This window comes from Cervus canadensis, chromosome 10, assembly GCF_019320065.1.
Source record: "Cervus canadensis isolate Bull #8, Minnesota chromosome 10, ASM1932006v1, whole genome shotgun sequence".
Lineage (NCBI taxonomy): Eukaryota > Metazoa > Chordata > Mammalia > Artiodactyla > Cervidae > Cervus > Cervus canadensis.
In genome coordinates this window covers 33929553-33954086 of record NC_057395.1, presented here as the reverse complement: position 1 = coordinate 33954086, position 24534 = coordinate 33929553, and the positions used below count along the sequence as shown (strand labels likewise).

The 24534-nt window shown below is 40.8% G+C and overlaps 1 protein-coding gene and 1 pseudogene across 2 annotated transcripts; one reads left to right on the top strand and one right to left on the bottom strand.

Annotated features, from left to right (window-relative positions):
• Positions 1-1127: 1127 nt before the first annotated feature.
• Positions 1128-24055, top strand: HACD1 (3-hydroxyacyl-CoA dehydratase 1). Of its 2 annotated transcripts, none has more exons than XM_043479828.1 (7): positions 1128-1148; positions 13041-13158; positions 13339-13357; positions 13442-13530; positions 15072-15193; positions 20003-20181; positions 23884-24055. In XM_043479828.1, exons 2-7 carry the CDS (start codon positions 13063-13065, stop codon positions 23964-23966), a joined length of 588 nt encoding a protein of 195 aa, XP_043335763.1. In that variant the 5' UTR covers positions 1128-1148; positions 13041-13062; the 3' UTR covers positions 23967-24055. The 2 variants fall into 2 exon arrangements, with proteins under 2 accessions (XP_043335763.1, XP_043335761.1); XM_043479826.1 differs by lacking the exon at positions 1128-1148 and adding an exon at positions 2008-2347.
• On the bottom strand, positions 11288-11721 carry LOC122448496 (annotated as a pseudogene).
• Positions 24056-24534: the final 479 nt, after the last annotated feature.

Below are 24534 nucleotides of genomic sequence, written 5' to 3'. Positions count from 1 at the left end.
CACAGTTCAAAAGCATCAATTCTTTGGCGCTCAGCTTTCTTCACTGTCCAACTCTCACATCCATACATGACAACTGGAAAAACCATAGCCTTGACTAGACGGACCTTTGTTGACAAAGTAATGTCTCTGCTTTTTAATATGCTGTCTAGGTTCGTCATAACTTTCCTTCCAAGGAGTAAGCATCTTTTAATTTCATGGCTGCAATCACCATCTGCAGTGATTTTGGAGCCTAGAAAAATAGTCAGCCACTGTTTCCACTGTTTCCCCATCTATTTGCCATGAACTGACGGGACCGTATGCCATGATCTGTTTTCTGACTATTGAGCTTTAAGCCAACCTTTTCACTCTCCTCTTTCACTTTCATCAAGAGGCTCTTTAGTTCTTCACTTTCTGCCATAAGGGTGGTGTCATCTGCACATCTGAGGTTATTGATATTTCTCCCTGCAATCTTAATTCCAGCTTGTGCTTCTTCCAGCCCAGTGTTTCTCATGATGTGCTCTGCACACTAGTTCATAGTTTTCATCAAACTTGGACAATTTTCAGCTGATATTTCTTCCCCAGGCACACCTCAGACTCCCTATCCCCTGTTGCAAAGTCTTCCTCAATTATGTCTAAGTTCCCTGTATCAGGCTGGAAGTGCCACCTGGGTGGCCAGAACCCAGAGCAAAGCTCAGTGTGGAACAGGTCCAACTGTGGTCTCTCTGGCCTTCAGGTGCTCCTACCCTCCCTGAGGTCTGGCTCAGGTTCCAGGTAGCTGGAGAGCGTGCTCAGTCAGTCCTGTTGGACTCTTGCGACCCCAAGGACTATAGCCCACCAGGTGCCTCTGTCCATGGGGTTTTCCTGGGGAGAATTCTGGAGTCAGTTGTCATTTCCTTCTCCAGGGGATTTTCCCACCCAGGAATTGAACCCAGGCCTCCTGCGTCTACTGCACTGCAGGCAGATTCTTTACCACTGAGCCAGCAGGGAAGCCAAGAATGACCTAACAAGCAGATCGGTTTCCTTGGCGCGTGCAGCATTTCTTTCATTGGATGAACCAAACCGGGAGTTGTCCCAACAGTGATAACACTGATTTTGGGTGACTCAAACTGTCAGGGCTGTGAGTGGTTTACATGAACGATTTCACTTAAATCTCACAACAACCCCACGAGGTAGGTTTTAAATTTATTCTCACTGAGGAAATTGAGGTATGAAGAGATTTTAGTTGCCCAAGTTCACACAGCGACCAAGACTGGTGGAGCCAGGAATTTGGGGGTTGAATTTCAGTAATCTGACTCCAGAGCCTGTCTTCTTAACTGTGTGCTTTAGGAGGAAAGAGGAAGAGCTGTCAGGAGCATGTGTATCTGGAGGAAGTGGTTTTTGTTTTGCGTGTGTGTGTGTGTGTGTGTGTGTGTGTGTGTGTTTAGGGAGATAGAGAGTGGATAACAGTGGGATACCATGTTTCCTGCGGGAAGGGTTCTTGTTATCTTTACAGCTATAGATTGCCTCTGTCTGTTCAAACTTTTCTCCTTTGATATCTTGTCACGTCCTGTTTCCCCCTGACATCCTGTGTTCCGCGCTGCACTGCAATCAGGGCCCTTAGATCACTGGCTCCAGTGAAATCCACGCAGGAGTGGCGATCCGGCTGCACCTCCCGCCCCCGAATACCTGCTCCACTGGCTGTGAAAAGCGAAACAGGGTGAAGTGGTTGCTCCTTCCCCAGAATCTCTTAAGAATGAGTCTTTGGCGGGAAGATACCTAGGCCCCTCTCCACATCCAGAAATTTATCTTAAAAAAGTCTTGGGCGGGGTAGGGCTACGCCAAGTCCAGGTGCGTTTAGACTCCGTGCACTAGCAAGGCGCCCGTGCACTAGCAAGACTCCCCCGGCGTTTCTAAGAGGAGGTTCCCCAGTTCGCGAGGTTTCCCCGATAGGGGGGCGAGAGATCGCAACCACGGGCTCCCAGGACCCCCGCGTCCCCGCTCCCAGGCCAGGCGGCCGGGCCCTCGCGCGGCGCGCGCTCCCGAAGGCCGGGGGCGGGGCGGCGGCCGGGGGCGCCCGCTCCTCCCACTGCGGGCGGCCGGTCTGGCGGCGCCGAGCCCCCTGCGCGCGGCACATGGGGCGCCTGACGGAGGCGGCGGCAGCGGGCGGCGGCGCTTCAGCGGCGCGCTCGGCCGGGTCCCCTCCCGCTCCCCTGCCCCTCTCGTCCACGTCCCCCGGCTGCGCGGCCGCCATGGCGTCCAGCGAGGAGGACGGCACCAACGGCGGCGCCTCGGAGGCGAGCGAGGAGAGGGAGGCTGTGGGCAAGCGGAGGCGCCTGGGCTTGTTGGCCACGGTCTGGCTCACCTTCTACAACATCGCCATGACCGCGGGGTACGTGCGCCCAGAGGGGGCCCTCCCCGCGCCGCCGCGCCCCCGACTTTGCGCGCTCTGGTCGCTGGCGGAGCGCTCCCGGCTCCCGGGAGGGGCGGCGAGGGGCCGAGTGCGCGTGCGCGCGGGTAGCTGGGTGGTCGGGGCGCGGGGGTGCGTGCGGCGCAGGAAGGGGGCGCGGGCGGCGGTCGTGGGGAGGGGGAGGGGCGCTGCGCCTCGGGGCTTGAATGGAGCGGGGCGGGGGGGGGGCCGGGCGGTGCTCGCCTGGCATTGCCTAATACGGTGCACGGCGCGCGCGGCGGCCGCGGGGCGCGGGCCGGAGGTTAAGTATAGACCTGGGCAGGAATGCGGGGCCGACCCGCGGGGGAGGCGGCCCCCGCCCGCCCCCTCCGCCCCGGGCGCCACCGCTGCGGCTGCTGATGAAGAAGCGCCGAGGTCCTGCCGCCCCCGAGCCCGGAGCTGTCCGGAGGGTGACTCCAACCCGCTTTCCCGGTCGCCGGCCCCTGGACTGCACAACCTCGTGCTCCGTATCGCTGGGCAGAGTTTGCTGACTCTTCCTGTCTCTGCGATTTTTTTTTAAGTAATAGTGCGCCGGAGAGCTTCTTACGATTTTCTAAATACCCTGAGAGATCGGAGCGTGGCATTCGTGTCCAGGATCTTGTGGCTCCGTGACTGATACTCTTTACTTTTATTTCTGACTTTGAGTGCGATTTACCAGTTAAGGTTACACAATGACTATCATAGCTCTGCAAAGAGCGGCCGCAGTGACTTTTAAAAACCTGCTGGGAAATGCTCTTCCATTTTTAAATGGCATTGCCTTAAAAAAAAAAAAAAAAACCTGTTTTCCGTTATCCCACGAAGTATTACTAACCTCTGGAAATGTGGGGGGAAAGCTTAATATCGAAAACTTTCTCTAGGGCGTACAGAAAACTGTGATTGACCGAGATTCAATAAATGACTTGAGACAGTGCTGAGTACTTTTGTGCTTAATGCCTAACGAGGACTCACTGTGGGGCAGGCACTGTGTCGGTTCATCTAGGTGTAATCTGTCATCATCGGTCCTGTACGTCCTGTGAGGGGCGCACGATGTTACATTTGATAGAATGGGAAACTGAGGCACAAATCGATTAAGTAACTTGCTCAAGTTCAAACAACCAGTAAGCGTCAGACTTAAGACTTCAGCCCAGACAGTTTGACTCCGGAGCCCTGCTACTTCTGCTTCCCACTCTTAAGTTTTCTGATCTTGAAAAAGAGAACTAATTGATTCACAAGCCACTGGAGAACAGTTGGGTACCCACTATGTGCTAGAGCCTGCAAAAAATCGTCTCTTCTTGCTAGTCTCATCCAGTTAATAAACACTGGGGAAGCCTGCCATCTATTAACTTGTCTGAGGTCCCTTTCTTTTCCAGGCCACTTTCCCTTTTGAAGGCGGAGTTACCTTTTAAAAAAAGAAGATCAATGCATAACTCCAGTTTAAAGCCTTCAGTGACTCTGCATTACCGCCACTGTAATGGAAGGGATTTAGGCTGTCATTCAAGGCAATATCTGCCTGATTACTCTTCCCAGTTTTATTGCTTTTGGTATCTCCTCTCGCTCAACTGTGCCCTCAAAGCACCGTGCAATTTTATTTTCATGGCTCTTTCCATCTTTGCTCAGGCTTGTTCATCCTGTGGATAATATTCCCTGTGTCCCTGCCATGACTTTTAACCACCGTCACCTCTTTGAAGTTCTCTGGGTGTCTTACCCCACCTGGAGCAGAATTAAATGTGTGTTCTCAAACTTCATTCCTGACCTTCCTACCTGGCTCGGCAAAATCACTGCTTCCCCGGAATCTTGTCTGTCTCCCAGTTGTTCAAAGGCAAGGGGAGCAGAAATGGAATAATCCATATAACTCACTCTTTGGAAGCTTTCTAGAGGTGTTGAGATTTGAAGAAAGAGTAGGATTTGCATATGTAGAGGGTGGATATTTCAAGTGAGATGAGTTCTGAAAATAGGCATGAGATGCAGTGAAGCTTCCTGATTTAATTGAAGGGACATAGGGGTGGGGGAGCCTGGTGGGCTGATGTCTATGGGGTCACACAGAGTCAGACACGACTGAAGTGACTTAGCAGTAGCAGCAGTGCAGACATTGTGCAGATGAGGTTGGCAAAGCTGTGATGTTCAAAGTGGGACACACACGTGTAGATTGAGTGGTTTGGAGGTCTTTTTTTTTTTGCCTGCTTTTTTTCTCCCAGCTTTATTGAGTTGTAACTGACACCTAACACTGGGAGTTTAAGGTGTACAATACGATTGCTTGATTTATTACTTGGTATATGTACATTTTACAAAATGATTTTCATCATAAGATTAGTTAGCACATCTGTCACCTCACATAGTTGCCATATTTATTTTGGGATGGAGAACATTTAAGATTTAGGATCCTAGCAACTGATTTGTTTTAAATTGAAGTTTAGTTGATTTACAGTGTTGTGCCCATCTCTGCTGTATATGCTCTGTAGCATAGTGACTTAGTTATACACATATAGACATTCTGTTTTTATATATTCTTTTTCATTATGATTTATCATAGGATATTGAATATAGTTCTCTGTGCTATACAGTAGGACCTTGTTTATTTAGTCTATGTGTAATAGCTTACATCTGCTAATGCAGAGGTTCTTTTTGTTTATTAGCTTGGTTTTTTCGCATTTAGCACAACTTTGGAAGATTTATTGATTTTTTTGGTAATAGTTTTGAAATCAAACAATATCTGAGAAATGAAATTTTTACATAAGTGTAAAAAAGAAATTGCCTAATTCTATAAGCTCAGCATGACTTTTCATTTTTCCTTGTAATATCTCATGAGAATAAGTTTGTTCAGATTTTTACTCAAATTACCATACTCAGGCAGGCGTTCCCTGGCTGTCTTCATTTAAGTAGCAGCTGCTTACAAATCACTCCTTATCCTCTTTGCCTGCTTTATTTTTCTCCATCATGCTTGTTACCATATAACTGTACGATGAATTTTACTAAATCGTCTTGTTGCTTATTGGTCTGCTTCTCAGACCCTATACAATGTTAGCCCCGTGAAACTCTCAAGAAATACTGGGTTGGCCAAAAAGTTCTTTTGAGTTTCTCCAGAACGTCTTACAGAAAAACCCAAAGGAACCTTTTGGCCAACCCAGTATTTGTCGAGTAAATGAATGTACTGATATTATAGAGTATTGTAGTTACAATATCTACTCTGTTGGATATTCAGTTTTCATGCAGTATTTCACCAAATATTTCCATGTAGTTTTCAAAATTACACTCTTTCATGGTTATATAAAAGTGAATAGAGTTAAGTTACAGTAATAGTACAAATCATGTCTCTAATGATATTATCCTTTAATTTGTTTCTCTTGAATTACTTGTTTAGGATGAATTCCCGGAGTAGAACTACAGGATGTAATTAATTTAGTTAAGTAATAATGTGATTTAAAGGATGTGAGGATTTTTGTGGTACTTGTTGACAATAGATGCTTGGCTAGGAGCATTTTCTCTCTCTTCTTTTTTGTTTTGCCACAAACACTTTTGAAGCCTGCATGTATTTGTGAATTGTCTTAGGTCAAGTGAGAGACAGAAGCTAAATATTTTAGGCCCTGTGCTTGGAGAAGTGTTACCAGGGACATTTATAGATTGCAGTAAAAGACGGGATGAAATAAGTGTTCCACAGAGGTGTCATGTCTGTAGGTAGGGAGAATCAGAGAAAGGTGTATGTGTGTGTGTGTGTGTGTATGTATATGTAACCATTGCATTCTAACTGAGCTTTGAAGGATGAGCAGGATTTACTTGGCAGGGTTGAGGAAGCATCAGGAGTTAGGGTACAGAGATGTGACACCACTAGACATGCTGTTGGGGTGAAAACAAGTGGGTCTGAAGCATAGGCTGGGACAGAAAGATGGACGGGTAGCCTGCCCCTTTGCGCAGGCCTGACATGCTTGCTAACATGTTTGGATTCTAACCTGTAAGCAGTACGGAAGGTGATAATTGAAGGTTATGTTTTCACCCCTTTTTAGCCGGGTAACCTCAGATAAGTTCCATAACCTCTCTGACCCTGGGTTTTCTCATCTGTCAAAGGAACAACACAACTACTTTGCTAGATTATTACAAGGAATTAAGTGGATATGAAGTGGCTGACAGAGTTGCCTGACACATAGTGGGTGTTTAGAAATGATAATTCCTGTTCCTGGTGGTGAATTGTAAAGTGCACTTTGTGCAGAAACTGAGATATTCTCCCTGTGTACATGGTGTATGTTAGCAGAGCACCAGACCCAAGGTTCAGGCATGTACATTTCTCAACATGTTAAGTAATAGACATATATTTTATTCCTGGGGAGGATGAATCCATGTGTGGATCTGTGACAGCTTTTTTTTTTTTTTTTTTAATTGGAGTATAGTTGCTTTACAGTGTTGTACAACAAAATAAATCAGCTATATGTATACACATATCCCCTCCCTCTTGAACCTCCCTGTCACCCCCCACCACCCCACCCCGCTGCATACCACCCCTCTAGGTAATCACAGAGCACAGAGCCGGGCCCCCTGTGTTACACTGCAGCTTCCCACCAGCTAGCTGTTTTATACATGGTAGTGTATATGTCAGTCCTACTCTCCCAGGTCATCCCCCACCCACTGTGCCCACACGTCCGCGCTCTCTTGTCTGTGGCTCTGTTCCTGCCCTGCAGATAGGTTCATCTGTACCATTTGTCTAGATTCCACATCTATGCATTGATATTGTTTGTTTTTCTCTCTCTGACTTACTTCACTCTGTATGACAGACTCTAGGTCCATCCACATTGCTAGAAATGACCCAATTTCATTCCTTCGTTATGGCTGAGTACTATTCCATTGTATATATGTTCCACATTTTGTTTATCCATCCATCTGTCAAAGAACATTTAGATTGCTCCCATGTCCCGGCTATTGTAAATAGTGCTTTTTATCCATTCAAATCACTCAGTGTCTTCAACAGATAAAGTTTTTGAGAAAGAGAAGGGAGGAGAGATGAATGGATGGATGGAAGGAGGCAAAATATATAGATCGACATAATCATAAAAAAAGACATAGCAACTAATTACAGTGAATGAATCTTATTTCAGTCATGATTTCTTTCTTTCTTTCTTTCTTTTTTTTTTGGCTGTATTGTATGCGAGATCTTGGTTCACCAATCCAGGTCACTCCCATGCCCCCTGCATTGGCAGCACTGAGTCCTAACCACTGGACCACCAGAGAATTCCCCCAATTATGATTTTTAAAAATTCTGAGACAGTTGTGTCTTAACTCTAGTTTTGTGATTGAAGAAGTTCTCATTAAATTCTTCACATGGGATAGTGGTGTTTTGGCTCTCTTTGTGGAAAATAAACCTTTGAGAAAGACATTATTAAGCATTTATCAATCATATTATAGGATGTATGAGATTTAATTCAGAATAATCAGAGAGGAAGGCTTATGGGGAGAGAAGTGAATAGAAGTTTGGATGAAACAAAATTATTTGTAAGATGATACTGATTGGGTCTTCCTGTGGTCCAGTGGTTAAGACTCTGTGCTTCTACTGCAGGGGGCACAGGTTCAATCTCTGATCAGGGAACTAAGGTCCCACATACCTTGTGGTCAAAAAATAAAATGAACTAAAAAAAAATTTAAAAGATGGTACTGGTTGAAGCAGGGCAGTGGCGAACAGGGGTCATAGTATCATTCATGCTCTCAGTTCAGTTCAGTCGCTCAGTCGTGTCCGACTCTTTGTGACCCAATGGACTGCAGCACAACAGGCTTCCCTGTCCATCACCAACTCCCAGAGCTTGCTCAAACTCATGTCCATTGAGTCAGTGATGCTATCCAACCATCTCATCCTCTGTCATTCCCTTCTCTTGCTTTCAGTCTTTCCCAGCATCAGGGTCTTTTCCAATGAGTCAGTTTTTAGCATCAGGTGGCCAAAGTATTGGAGTTTCAGTTCTACACCTTTCATGCATGCTCTACACCTTTGTATATGTTTGAAGTTGTTCATAAAATTTTTTTAAAGTAGTGTTGAAATTAAAAAAAAAAGGAGATATAGGTGTAGATAACCAAGTTCTTAAAAAAGCAGGTGGTCTCCAAGAGATAGTAGGAGAAAAAGAGGCACCAGAAGACATCTGGAAAAGCGAGCTCCACCTTCAGTAAGACTTTTTAGGGTCGTCACAGCCATAGTGCGTGAGAAGGAGCAGTTTCGTGAGTGCCATAAGGTGTTTAGGAAATTATACGTCTCTTTCCTTGCTGCACTGTTGCGTTGTCTCCACTTTCTAGAACTATGTCTTATCTCTAATTCTCCAGGACCTAGCACAGTACCTGGTGTAGCAATAAATGTTGATACTGAAGCTGAATGAATAAATAAATGAATCAAGCAAGTAAGAAACCTTCTACATGTGGAACACATGTTTATATTTTCCAAAGAGAGTGTTTTGTTAAGGACTGAAAGTGTCTGGGTTCATATTTGTGTAATTGATAGCTCTGAAATATTTTTTAAGAAAACTTTCCAGAAAAGAATTCCGAATTGTAGGAACTCTAGTTGCTTCTGGAAATATTTAAAATTATAATGACTAAACTGATGGATGTAGCAGTCCAAGGTTACTTAAATGTAGGTCCCTTAAGAGAAATTTTGATCCTCACCCTTTGTGATGGAGGGCTTAGGAGGTGAGAATGGATTAGTTCAGATGAGCTTCTGGCTGTATTTATTGAAAAACAGGTGAGAGGTTAGCACAGATGGTTCCATGGTCCTTTATAACCCTAGAGTGTTCATTTATTTTATTTCCAACAGGTTGGTGGTGGTATTCTCCTAATGCTGTACCATTAATAGTTGGTACAATACTGCCACCTATGGGACAACAATAAAATGTGTTACTGTTAACAATGCTTGGATTTTTGTATCATGCTTTTAAAAATATAGAAAACTTATCATCTCGATGAATCTTCTGATGAATTCTTTGGTAGGGTAATAATTTTTGTTCTGTGCATGTGGTATTTTCCTGGCCCAGGGATCAAACCCGTGTCTCCTATATTGGCAGGCGGGTTATTTACCCTGAGCCACCAGGGAAGCTCCGAATTAAAACAGCTTATGGAGCTTGTTTTCTTATGAGAAGTCATATAAGGCCTTGGAATTGAAGATATTGAAAATCATAACATTTTACAACTGGAAGTACCTAAAACATGCTTCAGATGAGCACACTCAGATGAACCCAGCACAGGATTGAGTGTTGGCTCCAGTGTGGGGTGAAACCATGAGCTGAATCCAGGAAGCCATGGTAGTATAAAGGGAATATCCTATATACTATATATAGTATAAAGGAATATAAAGGTAGTATAAAGTATAAATGGGCTTTAAAAGACTTCTACCGTGAACTTACTCTAAGCCTTAGGATAAGCCCTTAGATGTCTCTGCATGGTGATTACCTCGTATTGAACAATGGCCTTCAAACTTTCCTGATAGCATACTACTATCAGCTGAAATATCTGAGTTTAACACTCTGTATAACTTTAAAAATTACTACAATTTAAATACATGTATTTTTATGATTAGCTAATATCCCCAGACTGGTAGCTCACTGGTAAAGAATCTCCCTGCAGTGCAGGAGACCCCCACTTGATCCCTGGGTCGGGAAGATCCCCTGGAGAAGGGATAGGCTACCCACTCCAGTCTTCTTGGGCTTCCCTGGTGGCTCAGATGGTGAAGAATCCGCCTGCAATGCGGGAAACCTGGGTTTGATCCCTGGGTTGGGAAGATCCCCTGAGGGAGGACATGGCAACCCACTGCAGTATTCTTGCCTGGAGAATCCCATGGACAGAGGAGCCTGGCGGGCTGCAGTCCATGGGGTTGCGAAGAGTTGGACATGACTGAGTGACTAAGGACATCGCACCAGGCACAGTGGATGCCTAGGGCCCGACCAGTGCAGCGGGGTAGCTGACGAGCATAGACTGTGAGCTGAGTGGTGGGTTCAGGTCCCAGCTGACTGGCCTATGGCCCTTTCTCCTATTTCCACAGCAGTGAAATAGGATAATAGTAGTTGCTACCTCATAGGGTTATTGTGAGGATGAAATATTAATATTTTAACTATATATATACATATATAGATAGGACAGTGTCTAGAACATTGAAAGCACTCCAAAAGTATACTTGCTACTACGTTAATACTTCTACATTTCAAAGGTCTTTGTGATAGTTCCAGACATTTGCCTGATTTCTTGTCATTCTCACTAGAAAGTGATTGTTCTTTACTCATTCTGTGCTGAGGAGGGAACATTCCCAGGGTTGAAGTTCTCTTCTACTATTTTCTCACTATTCTATTGAGTCTGCTTTTCATCCCACTCAATCAGTCATTTCTTCACAGGCACCTTTAAGCCATTTGTCTATTTTATGAGTGCTTTTTAATTAAAAAGTTAAAACTGTGTAATAATTTTATAATTCATAAATCCATTTAACTAGTCACTTTGGAGACCACTGTTTCTGAAAGCCTGGGGCAGCTATTCATTTCCATGAGTGTATGTTATTAAAGATGTTTAAAAGTTACAGGTGATGCAACTTTTTTAAGCTTCAAAGTGCTTTTGTAATTGCAATGGAAAAAATTGAACTCTTATCAGGGACTCTTGGAGATTGAGTATCTGACTTGTGAGAAAGCTGGTGTCCACAGGTTTGATTTGTGTTTGTAAGTACCATTAATTCACCACAACTACATTTAATGTATAAGTGGACAAAGGAGCTGAGTGGGCTACTGTCCATGGGGTCACAAGAGCCGGACACAATTTCGTGGCTAAACCACCACCAAGTTCAAAGGGGTGAGGATGTGCATTTTTTTTTTAATGAACCCTTTTTAAAAAAAGTATAGTTGATTTACAATAATAGTTTCAGGTGTGCAACATAGTGATTCAATATATATATTTTTTTTTTTTTGCGAAGGCAGTTCAATAACTTTATTGGACCATCAGCAATTAGTTCTCGTCCACATTGACTGTAGATTTTTGAAGGTGGTGACGGGCATGTAGGTAACCAGAGTGTAGAGCTTGTTTGGCGAGTCTTAGTCTTCATTACGTTTTCTGGACAACCGCACACGGGTCCGGTATGGGACATTCCTGATTCCTTTGGCCCAGACGGCTTTGTTGAGTCTGGTGTCGATGAGCATGTCCAGAGTTGCCATCTCCTTCATGGCAAACTTCCGGATTTGAGTGCCCTAGGGGCACACTTCTTGAAACCCACTCCTTGGATGCGCTTGTGAATGTTGATGGTGTATTCTCTTGTCCCCACCTCGTTGATGGCGGACCGGCCCTTCTTCTTCTCGCCGCCCTTCTTTGCCGGAGCCATCCTGTAGGGCCGTGGTTGGAAAGGAAGAGCGCGAGGGATTGTCGTGATTCAATATTTTTATAGAATATACTCCATTTGAAGTTATTATAAAACAATGGCTGTATTTCTCTGTGCCATATGATATATCCTTGTTCCTTGTTTATTTTATACATAGTAGTTTGTGTCTTTTAACCCCCTATTCTTGTCTTATCCCTCTCCCCTTCCCAACCACTAGTTTTAGAAGCAGGCTTGGGGCTTCCTTTAGTGGCTCATTGCTAAAGAGTCCGCCTGCCAATGCAGGAGACATGGGTTCAATCCCTGATCTGGGAAGATCCCACATGCCGTGGAACAACTAAGTCTGTGCACCACAACTGTTGAACCTGTGCTCTAGAGCCCATGCTCCACAACAAGAGAAGCCAGTGCAATGAGAAGCCCGTGCACGACAACTAGAGAGTAGCCCCTGATCACAACTAGAGAAAACCTGCTTGGAAAATAAAGACCCAGCACAGCCAAAAATAACAAATAAACGAATAAGTACAAATTTTTATAAAGGTTATAAAAGCAGGTTTACATCTGACCTTCTCTATGTGTTCCTTCTGCGGCCTCACAATTGTTTTTATTTAATGGAAATTATAAAAACATTAATGGTTCTTATTAACGACTTTTACATATATATTTGTGTAAAATACATATTTATATACACATAGCTCTTTATATCAAATCTTTATATAATTATGAACTACTTTATAATAACTTCATTTTTGGTAGAGAAACCTACTTCAGTCTGTTACTTTATCTGCTGAAACCAAAAATACAGTGCACATTGTTTGACATCTGTATGTAGCTGATCTTGAATACGGGCTTCCCTGATAGCTCAGTTGGTAAAGAATCCGCCTGCAATGCAGGAGACCCCAGTTCGATTCAGGATCTGCTAGAGAAGGGATAGCCTACCCACTGCACTATTCTTGGGCTTCCCTTGTGGCTTAGCTGGTGAAGGATCTGCCTACAATGCAGGAGGCCTAGGTTTGATCCCTGGTTTGGGGGATAGCCTCCCCACTGCAGTATTCTTGGGCTTCCCTTGTGGTTCAGCTGGTAAAAGAATCTGCCTGCAATGCGGGAGACCTAGGTTTGATTCCTCGGTTGGGAAGATCCCCTGGAGACAGGAAGGGCTACCCACTCCTGTTTATTTCCTTGAGGAGTCAATGTAAAAATGATGTTTGTTATCTCTTCCTATGGGTTTTTGAAAATAGAATAATGAACTGAGCATATTAACACATACATGCAAGTACTGTATAAGTTATGGCATATCTTTTCAAGATTCAGGAGACTTCATTCTGATAGAGCTTTATAAAATGCTTTTCTTTTCTCTAGGTGGTTGGTACTGGCTATTGCCATGGTACGTTTTTACATGGAAAAAGGAACACACAAAGGTTTATATAAAAGTATTCAGAAGACACTTAAATTTTTCCAGACATTTGCCTTGCTTGAGGTAAGTTTTCAACGATGCTTGTTTTTATATCATATTTATTTGAAAATATGTCTGTTGGAGCAGAATCAGTCTTATTTTGCTTATTACTTACTCCCCATAGATTCACTTAAAACCAGTGGTGGCAGGGATTTATTTTATGCTATTGACATGTGATTTTTTTGTTTGTTTGTTTGCTTACAGATAGTCCACTGTTTAATTGGTGAGTTTTTTTTTTTTTAATTTGATTTTTATGTTCGGCAGAGATTGCATTTGGGGCCGTGGTTGACTTGTTTTTCTTTTTAAGGAATTGTACCTACTTCTGTGATTGTGGCTGGGGTCCAAGTGAGTTCAAGAATCTTCATGGTGTGGCTCGTTACTCACAGTATAAAACCAGTAAGTGACACTGGTCTACTTGAGTCTACTTGAGCCAGCAGGAAAGCTTTCTTATTAACAGGAACCCAAAATATTAACCTGACTATATTTTAGGAAGCAGAACCCTTGGCCAAAGAAGGGTTGGGTTTGGATGTAAGTGGGATTGTACATTGACTTAGCGCATTCATAGAATGGCTTTGAAACACCAGCAAACCCCCAAACTGGCATTTTTATAGCCATAATATACTCTCCTCTGGAGTTTTGCAGTTTTTAAAATCAGTATTCCTCTGCTCAATGTTATGTGGCAGCCTGGAGGGGGAGGGGAGTTTGGGAGAGAATGGATACATTTATATGTATGGCTGAATCGCTCTACTATGCACCTGAAGCCACCACAGTGCTGTCTACTATGCACCTGAAGCCACCACAGCGCTGTTAATCGGCTATACTCCAGTATAAAATAAAAATTAAAAAAAATAAGTAAAATAAAATGAAGTGAAATGTTCCTATTCTGTCACATAGTGAAATGAGAATTTTCTTTTCTGTTGAAGTTGTGTATTGTGTTTGATTATGTAATTGAAGTTGTCAGTATAGACAGTTCCTTTTTCCTCATTTAGCATCGAGCATTGTAGCTAGAGACACACAAAGTTAATCTAGCTCTGTAGCCCTGAATACTTGGAAAAGACTCAATTAAAAGTTAGAAACGTTAAGGAACTTAGAGAAAAATAAGCTTGCTATTTATTGAAGCATGACAGGAGACTTGAGTCTAATTAATGGCTTAAAGCCTTTTAGACAAACAAACACCATGTTTAGCATTTCAAGCCATTGGGTTTCTTAAACCCATGACAGAAGCATTTCCCACACAGGCCCTTCTGACCTTCTTGACAGCCTCTGGAGCCTCCTGTCTACTTGAGGACAGCTCTCTGGCCTCCTGTCCTGTCCTCAGATGCCTGACTTGTCCTGTCTGCTTGTGGTGACACATAACCTCCCTTGCGTGGCCTGCTGGGCTCATGGCCTCCAGTCTGCATGGGGACAGATTGCTGACCTTCTGCCCTTTACTGCTCTGCACTTCAACCCTCTCGACTAGAATCTTTCACTCAGCTGACTCAGTCCACCCAGTCCCTAACCAGTGCCCGCCATACAGAGGGCAGTGGACACACATGTACACGTACAAAATCAGGCCCTCATTCAGATTGCCTTGTCATTTAAGAGCGGGAGTCCAACAGATAAATAAAAGAGATCAATCAAATAAAAGAGACGCTGTTCTAGACAGTGCATACTGGTTCTGAGAGGCTGATATTGTCCTGGGATGGTTGAGTTATTAGCTGGAGCAAAAGGGGACAGAGAGGACCCAGTAGAAATTCAGCCATTCCTCTGTTAATGGCATATTTAAATCTGATATTGGTAAAGACCTAGGTAATGGTGACTGCATTGAGTTGTCTGTATTGCATCTTTCTAACCCTAACTCTCCATTATAACAAAAGGCACGTAGTAAATAATGAAAAAAAAAATCTTCATGGAGAAAGAAGTTCAACGAACCTGTGACTTTCTCTGTAATTCCGCAGATCCAGAATGAGGAGAGTGTGGTGCTTTTTCTGGTCGCGTGGACGGTGACAGAGATCACTCGCTACTCCTTCTACACATTCAGTCTTCTCGACCACTTGCCATACTTCATTAAATGGGCCAGGTGGCGATGATGTCTTGCAGTTTAGTTGCTCATGGTGCTGCGCATGCGTGTTTGTGTGCTGAGCTAACACAAAATTAAAATGTGTGTCTTAGCCGTGTGTTGCTAGGAGGCTGCCGTTTTGGATATTAGCAGTTTATAACTTGCATTCTAAAGGCTTAATTTAATGACTAGGGAACAGTCATATTAACATATATCTTGAATGAAAGCAGTGCCAGACAAATTATGTTAGTATCCTTAAATAAATTCCTAACTAGTCATTCATTTTTCCTTGAAAGCAAGATATACATCTATGGAATTATATTAAATCAACTCTTGACCCAAAATACGGCATTTTGTCTGATTGACTAAAATTTTCTTTTTGACAGCTCACAAACTCTATATTCTACAAAACAAAGTTAGGAAAATAAACTAAAACACTAAAAATAAACTATAAAACAGATGAGCTTTAGAAACAAAATGGATATTAAAGAAATTATTGGAAACATTCTGTGCCTAGAAATTTTTTTAATATGACAGAGTTTCACTGAATTAAATACATAATGTTCTTGTAATTGCTAAAAGTGATCCTTACATCAATCAGTCATTAACTTAATATTCAGCCTATGTCATATCCACACTTTTAGTATCTTGTATATACAATATCAGCTTTGTGTGTGTATTAAGTAGCAGATAAGACAGTTTTTAAAAGTCATCCTTATTTGGAATTGTATTATTTGGAAGGAGGACAACATTTATATTTCAAGGGTTCTAAATATAGCTCTCCAAAAGCAACAGTTTTTAAAATAAAAGATATTCTGTCCTTTTTAAAATTTGCATTCTTGAGCAGCTGATATTTTACAGAATTATTATAAAAACAAGACTGCTCTTTGGAGAACAAATCACAAACCAGCATAGATTTGTTCATTTCATTCTCTACATACTTATAATCAGAAATAACAGTAATAATAATAAAATACCCAGGTGTGAGGACAACAAAATCTCTGTCCCCTCCTGATGCAAGAGAAAAAAAATAAAATGACTAACAGGTGTGAGAAATGCTGAGTGGGGAGAAATGCAGGTAGGCTGTTAGGGTAAGAGATATCTGTCCCATATATGGCTATGTACTGAATTGGCCAAAAAGTTCTTTTGGGTTTTTGGCCAACCCAGTAGGTAGGTAGATAGATAGACAATAGATAGATATTAATAGATAGATGAAGCGTGTTAGTTGCTTAGTTGTGTCTGACTCTTTGTGACCCCATGAGCTGTAGCCCTCTAGTCTCCTCTGTCCATGGAATTCTCCAGGCAAAAATACTGGAATGGGTAGCATTTGCTTCTCCAGGGGATTTTCCTGACCCAGGGATTGAACCCAGGTTTCCTGCATTGCAGGCAGAGCATCTTTACCATCTGAGCCACCAGGAAAGCCTGGTGGCTAGATGGATAGATATCTCACATGGGTAGGATAAAAGAGCTTGATGGTATCTTCAATCTTTAAATTTTTAAAATTTAGCTTCAAAAGTAGTATGTTTTCATTATAAAAAACACGAACAGTTTTTAGTCTATATAATAAACATCGAAAGTTCTGTTAGTATTCCTACCTGACTGCCTGGCCTCCCCCTGGAGAAAGTTGGGAGTTTACCATCCAGACTTTTTCTTATTAACAGTGGGAACACACAGATGTGAGTTTTTGAGAAATAAATGAATGACATGATACTTGATTTTTGTTTATATATTGGAGCTCTTGTTTTCTTTTTTAAATTGGTACAGGTCCATTTAGAGCTTGCTCTCTGTCTCTTAATGCTGCATCATAGTCCATAGGATGAATGACTCAGTTCTCTATTGCCAGAATTTAGATTACTTCTGGTTTTCGGATACTCTAAATACTGCTTTGTGATATCAGAACAATGCTATATCCATATTTCTGTTATTTTTTAAACAAACTCTGGTATTACTGTACAGCTAATATCAAGGCAATCCATATCTAGTGTCAGACTTGTTTTTGATTACCATATACTAAAAACCTAACACTTTTTCTTAAGAATAAAAACTTAAAATTGTCTATATTCCCCTTATAAAGGATAATCACTGTTAATTATACTATCAATATATATCCTTTCAAACTTTTTTATATTCTCTAGCTCTTTTTTTGTGGCTTACCATTTTGTATATAAAGTGAGTGAGTGAAAGAAAGTCGCTCAGTCATGTCTGACTCTGTGACCCCATGGACTCTACAGTCCATGGAATTCTCCAGGCCAGAATACTGGAGTGGGTAACCGTTTCCTTCTCCAGGGGATCCTCCCAACCCAGGAATCAAACTGGGGTCTCCTGCATTGCAGGCGGATTCTTTACCAGCTGAGCTACCAGGGAAGCCCTTGTATATAAAATAAGGCTTTAAAACTATAATTTGAGCTTAAACATTTTATCTGCTGAAGGTTGCACTACCATTTATAAGCATTTGGTTGGTTTTATTTTTCTTGTACCAGAAAATGTAATCACTCTAGCAGTTGGGCCTTTCACAAGATTAGCAGTTTGGAATGTGGCTGGATGCTAATCCCAGAATGTGACTCACTGCCATTTTGCATGACCTCAGTCTTTCAGACCCTCCAGCACCTTTCATAATACTAATTCAAGATATAGTCTCTTTTTATTTGCTATATTTATAAAATTTGTTTGTGGAAGGTAATGGTCTTTACTATTTTGTCTGCCTTTTAGAATGCATTTGCATGTCTTGAATTTCTGGAAAAGTTAAAAATTCTACCATTGCATGTTTAAATTTGCTGTCAGAAATCCTTTGTCAGTTGCCTTAATGGTAAACAGGTTTCTGTAAAATTTTTCAACTTTGAAATGCATATTTTAACATAATACATCACGTCAGTTCATTATAGTCATGAATAATTATGTTTCATGTAAAAACTCAGAAAGATCCCAAACACCTATAGGTATTTGCCCACCCCATTAAACTAACCTAAAATAGCATTTATGTTTATGTTCAAATGTTGAAGCCTTTCTTAAATAAAACTTCACTTTAAAAATGGCTTCTTATTTATAAAGCATTGCCCTGCTATGATGATTTGGATATCTGGATATGATTTGATTCTATTTGTCTGTCAAAAGTGTTCCTAGAAAAGCTCACTGAATAGATAAATGTACATTGTTATGTTTTCATACAGATTTCTTTTTATTTTCAAAAATTTTCTGATGACAATTGGGAATCTGTAAGGAAGCATCATATCTTTTTTGGAATATTAGTTAAATCTCTCATGCTGCTGTCAGAACTTAGAGAATTGGTGACGTACAGCCTTTTTAAAGTGCAAATAAAGTCAAATAAATTATATAACTTCTCCCCATTTCATTGAAAATAATTACTGTTTTTATGACTTTAACTTACTTTATTCTGAGTTATTTTTTTTTCAATTAAAGAACAGTCCTACCCAAAAAACATCATCTGAGAGCCACATAAAGTTAAGAAAATACTTAAGTTTGAGTGTCTTAATTGAGAAAGGAATATAAAATCTTCGATTATGTGCTTTTAAATTGAGATAGGAAAAGATTGATTTAAGAGATATACACAGAACAACACAAGGCTGCTGAGAGAGGTGCCATGCATAAGGCAAGGAGAGGGCATGGGGGGACCATTGAGGAATCATTCTTCTTTCTTTACCAGTTCATCTGTTTTGGCAAATAATTCTCCTCTCCTCCTCTGTCATCTCTTGTCTTTGCGTACATATCCTTGGCACATAGAAGTAAGGCGACTTTTAAGTTGTCTCCAAGCTCCTGCTGTATTCACACATTTGACTTCTCTTTACAAATATGTCTTAATCCCAACAAAATGATTAAAATCCAGATCAATTTGCTTGCTTTCTTTTTCCACCAAAATTTTGACCTTAACTTCTGTGGTAACTATTATAGAGCAACTGACTTGGAGAAAACTGATTTTTTTTTTGATGGAGAAATGTTATTACCTGGGGTGCTTGAGTCTGTCCTGTTGGTCCACCAGTAGAGACTTCACAGGCGGAAGTGATGCCAGGCACTTGCGGGCCCAGTGTATGTGAGAGGACGACCTGCAATCCAAATGAAGAAACTGTGATTTGGATTTTGACTAGAACTTTCTCAGTTCCATTTTAAGCAAGCTAACTATTCCTTTAATATGCAGATTCAGGAAATGACCTATCTTCCTTGTTTTATCATAAAAGCAATTTTAGACAATACGTTGGTTAGCAGTTATTGATGATGCTTCAGATGGTTTTTATCAGTTTTCTAAAATAGGAGTTCCTTTTAATTAATAACCACATAGGGTTTTCCGAATGCCTCCAAACAACTATTTTGGCAGTTTCAAAATTTAGATCTAAAATTAGGATCATAACTGGCCTTTAAAAAACATAGCATTGGATCAACAAATGACTAGCTGCAGGGAAAAAAAATCAGTCAGTATGATTCCAGGTGTCCAAGCAGTTACTTTTACAATATCTTACAATGCTTATATTTACTTTACAATAGACTGTAATAAATACTTGTATTATTTATCATACTTAAAACACTGCATCAATCAATCATTGACTTTCAAATGTATAGTTATTTCAGTCCTATAAAGTAAGTTGACTTCTTACTTTATTAAGATCTTGCTGTTTAAAATGGGAACTGCTAGAAGAAAAAAAAGTGATAATAATTAAATTACTAAGCAAATGATTAAAGTAGAAAAAGTTAACCTTTATGTGAGGTTAATATAAGTATATAGGAAGGAGAATTTTTAAGCTTAAATAAAGTAGTAGCAAAAGAATTATAGAGCCCAGTAATTATTCTAGAAAAATAATTCTCAGATTTTTCTTTCTCCAGATATAATTTTTTTATCATCTTATATCCTGTTGGAGTTGCTGGTGAACTTCTTACAATATATGCTGCCTTACCATATGTGAAGAAAACAGGAATGTTCTCCATAAGACTTCCCAATAAATACAATGTCTCTTTTGACTACTATTATTTTCTTCTTATAACCATGGCCTCATATATACCATGTAAGTATATATCTGTTAGCACTCCGATGTAGCATATGCTGTGAAAGTGCTTCGAAAGATGTCAGAAGATTGACATATATATATACCATGATGTATGAAATAGGTAACTGCCCAGAATGTACTATGCAGCACAAGGAACTCTACTGTGCTCTGTAGTGACCTAAAGGGGAAGGAAATCCAAGAAAAGAGGGGATATATGTGCATGTACAGCTGATCCACTCTGCTATACAGTAGCGACAAGCACAACATTGTAAAGTAACTTCACTCAAATAAAATTTTTTTTAAAAGGGAGAAATAATGTCTTACAAATATATCAAAACCTCTGTTCAGTCCCTTAATTTGAAATAATTGAAAGGCAAATTGTGAGGAAAAAAGTAAATTAACACACAAATGACTGCCTTCTCGAAATCATTTAAAAATAAGCTTAGTATGATTTATGTTTTTAAAGAAAAGATGAGCCCACGGTGAACTCTTTGAAAGCATTTAGAATTATGCATCTGAACAGAAATATTTTATCCAAGGAGATCTGAGATCATTTCTATTCATTAAGCACATACTTAGAAAAAGTGTCCCAAAGTAGTTTTTAGTCTTATGTGTGTTCTCCTATGTACTAGAAAATAATGAATAAGCTACTTTTTTAAGGCATTTCTAATAACTCAGCCTTTTCACTAATTTCTTCTCATCTTTCAATAGTTGCAATGAATTGATGAGACTCTCTTCATTTCATTTAAATACAGAGTGGTATATTTTTATGTCAGATTTTGATAATCATTAGCAGGAAATATGGAGATACAGCAAGACTGTGGTTTGCCCTTGTCAATAAAATTAGAGACTCTGAGGTCAGTGCAGGAGAAGAAAAGAAATGAGAAACATTTATGGAATCTAAAATCAGCATTGACATAGTGTGAAATATTTCATTTAGAGAGGATGAATATAAAATTTGGCCACTTCTTCGGGGCCTAGTTTTTCTGAAGTAAAAATTGACTTGATGGTCATATAGTATCTTTAGTTTAATTTTTTCAATTAGTTTTTTAAATTACTTGGACTATAATTCTGTTACAAGTTGGTGTTCATTTCTGCTATATAATGCTGTGAATCAGCCAGAAGTGATACATTTATAACCCCTCTTCTGGAGCCTCCCTCCCAGCCCCCAGCCATCCCATCGTTTAGGTCATCACAGAGCCGCAAGCTGAGCTCCCTGTGCTGCATGGCAGCTAGCTATCTGATTTACATATGGGGGTGTATACATGTCAGTGCTACTCTCTCTATTTGTCTCCCTTCTCCCTCCTCCCCTGTGACCCCAGTGACCCCCGTGTTCACTGCAGCACTATATACCATAGCCAGGACGTGGAAAAAAAAAGCCTGGATGTCCATTGACAAATGAATGGATAAAGCAGACGTGGTACATAAATACAATGGAATATTACTCAGCCATAAAAAGGAACAAAATTGGGTCATTTGTAGTGATGTGGATGAACCTAGAGCTTGAGATACAGAGCGAAGTAAGTCAGAAAGAGAAAACCAAATACTGTGTATTAATGCATATATGTAGAATCAGTGGTACCAATGAATCTATTTGTGGGGCAGGAATAGACAGAGATGCAGACATAGAGAATGGACTTGTCATATAATGTTTTTATTCCCTGATCTTCTCTCTTCTCAGTCTGACTCTCCTCTTTTTCTCCACCAGAACCAGTTCAGGGGGGCTCAGGGGGGCTCAGGGGTGCTAAGCCTATAATACTTGTTCCTTCCCCTGATTTTCCCAGCATCTAGTGAATAGCACCACACCCGGAGCAGAGCCACACTTGTCCCCTGATACTTACAGGTCCAGGTCTTGAGTTCCCCTTTTCTTCACAGTCACTGAGGCATCTCTGTGAAAACCCAGGGCCCAAGAGATCATGGTTTGAAACCATGAAACCAGTAATTTGTAAGAGCGTGTTTTCAGGTGTCCTGTGAAGACTGGGCTTTGCCAGTAGCAGCTTCTCAGTTTATCAGGCTGTCCCCCTCCTGCTGGTGGATCAGTCAGTCAGTAGGGGATGTTTTTCACCTGATGATTAGTATTAGTTTTGATGTTGTTGTTTAGTCTCTAAGTAATATCTGACTCTTTTAAATGCTTTGCCAGTTACAAGTATGAAAGTATATTTTGAGCGCTTATCTTAGCACTCAAAACAAGTCTATCTAATCAGGATATTATAGACCTATTTTCAAAACTTGGTCAGTTAGCTCTACGTCTACATTGCCTGAATATATTTAGACTCTTAGATATAATATGATGGTTACATTTATGAAGGTGGATAGTACCTACTTAAATAAAAAGTAAAATCTTTCATGCATTTTGGCTCCATTTGAGCTAAATTCTGTAAGTACTTATCCATAGTTCCCCTAGCAAAATATTCAGAGCTTGTTTTGTCATTAGATTCATTCATTTTGGTTATTCTGTTCATCATTTTCAGATATATTTTTATATTTGTATTATTTATAGCTGATGTTAATTTGCTCATCCACTAGCATTTACCCTATAATTTACAGTGCTGGTTCAAATTGACTCAAAATAATTCTCCAAATTCGACAGGGTGAATAACCATTTGTTTAACTGACCTAATACATGTGCATTTGTAGATAACAGACCACCCTTATGCCCAACCAGTAGGGGTTTTTGCTCTGGGCCCACACTGATCACTCTTCCACACAGGACCCCTTTCCTTCAGATCACATCCTAGAAAGCTGGGACCATGGAATTTGCTACCCAGATGGCACTGGGCATGCATCCAGGGACTGCCTGGCTTTCTTCCCCAGTCTGCGTTCTCCTGAGGGTTAACTGCGTCACCTGTGTGCACATCCCTGAGACTAAGGGGAAGCTATTTGGGAGGTGGATGGATGCAGCTGGGTTGCGTGGGGTTGGACATCCACACAGATGTTCCTGAAACCCCTCATGACATAGGACAGCTGATAGAACGCAGAGAAGGGGCCAGGTTTTTTTTGTGCCGCACTGTTCTGGCACAGTATTCCTAAAAGTTATAGAGATCTTCTTTTTTCTTAATCAGAGTTTAATTGCTTTACAGTGTTGTCTTTCTGCTGATCAGCAAGGTGAATCAGCTATACATATGCATATATCCCCTCTTTGTCACCACAGAGCATTGAGTAGAGTTCCTTGTGCTATACAGTTGGTTCTCGTTAATTACCTGTTTTATACATAGTAGGGTATACATGTCCATCCCGGTCTCCCAATTCATCCCACACCCCCCTTCCCCCCAGCTTGGTGTCAATATGTTTGTTCTCTATGCCTGTGTCTCAGTTTCTACTTTGCAAATAGGTTCATCTGCACCGTTTTTCTAGATTGCACATATATGCGTTAATGCATGATATTTGTTTTTCTCTTTCTGAATTACTTCACCCTGTATGACAGTCTCTAGGTCCATCCAGAGTTCTCAACTCAAACATGGCCTTCCAGGTCATTATAAAGATATATTTAAGAAAATATTTAAGTTTGCTAAAAAAAACCTGACGGTTTATGGCATTAAAACATTTAGGCATATGGTATAGGAGCCTCCATTTGTACCCTTACTCTGAGCCTCGTAACGATTAGGGCAGTAGCCATGGTGCATGACGGGCTTGCTCTCAAAGATCACCATGTTTGAGAGGCTGTAAGTATGAAACATTTCCAACAAAAGCTCACCTTCTTGTTTTCTTTTCTCCATTAAGTGTTTCCACAACTCTACTTTCATATGTTACGGCAGAGAAGAAAGGTGCTTCATGGAGAGGTGATTGTCGAAAAGGATGATTAAATGATCCCCACAACAAGGTGCTTTTTCCAGAATAACCAGGATTACTTGAGTCCAAGTTTTAATAACAAGAATAAACAACTTGATAAATATTGCGGGTTGTATTATTTCTTAAACTATAACTTGGGGCACGTGGTATTTGCCAATATTTGTCTTCAGATTGTGCCGCTCCATTTGCTACAAGAACTATGCAAGTATTTAATATAAACTCCTGGGTAGGTGATGATCATCAAAAAAAATAATTGGGTATATTACCTGGGGTGGGGTGGGGGAAAGGCTTCAGTAGTTTTTAAGTTTCACCAAGTAATTTTTGCTACATAGGTTCAAAGCTTTTTAAATCAATATTTAAAAATTAGTTTAATGATTTAAAGTTATGATGCCTGCCAGTGATATTTGTGTGATATTTATAAATGAAACTGAATACAGAATTATAATAACTTGTTAATAATGTATTGGCATTTGTTGAACCCAGGGTCTATTTCTCTGAAGTATAACAGGTAACATTTTTGATTAATACCAGTTTTTGGAAATGTGGACATAATTTGCTAGATCTTTTGATTTAGATAAAGTA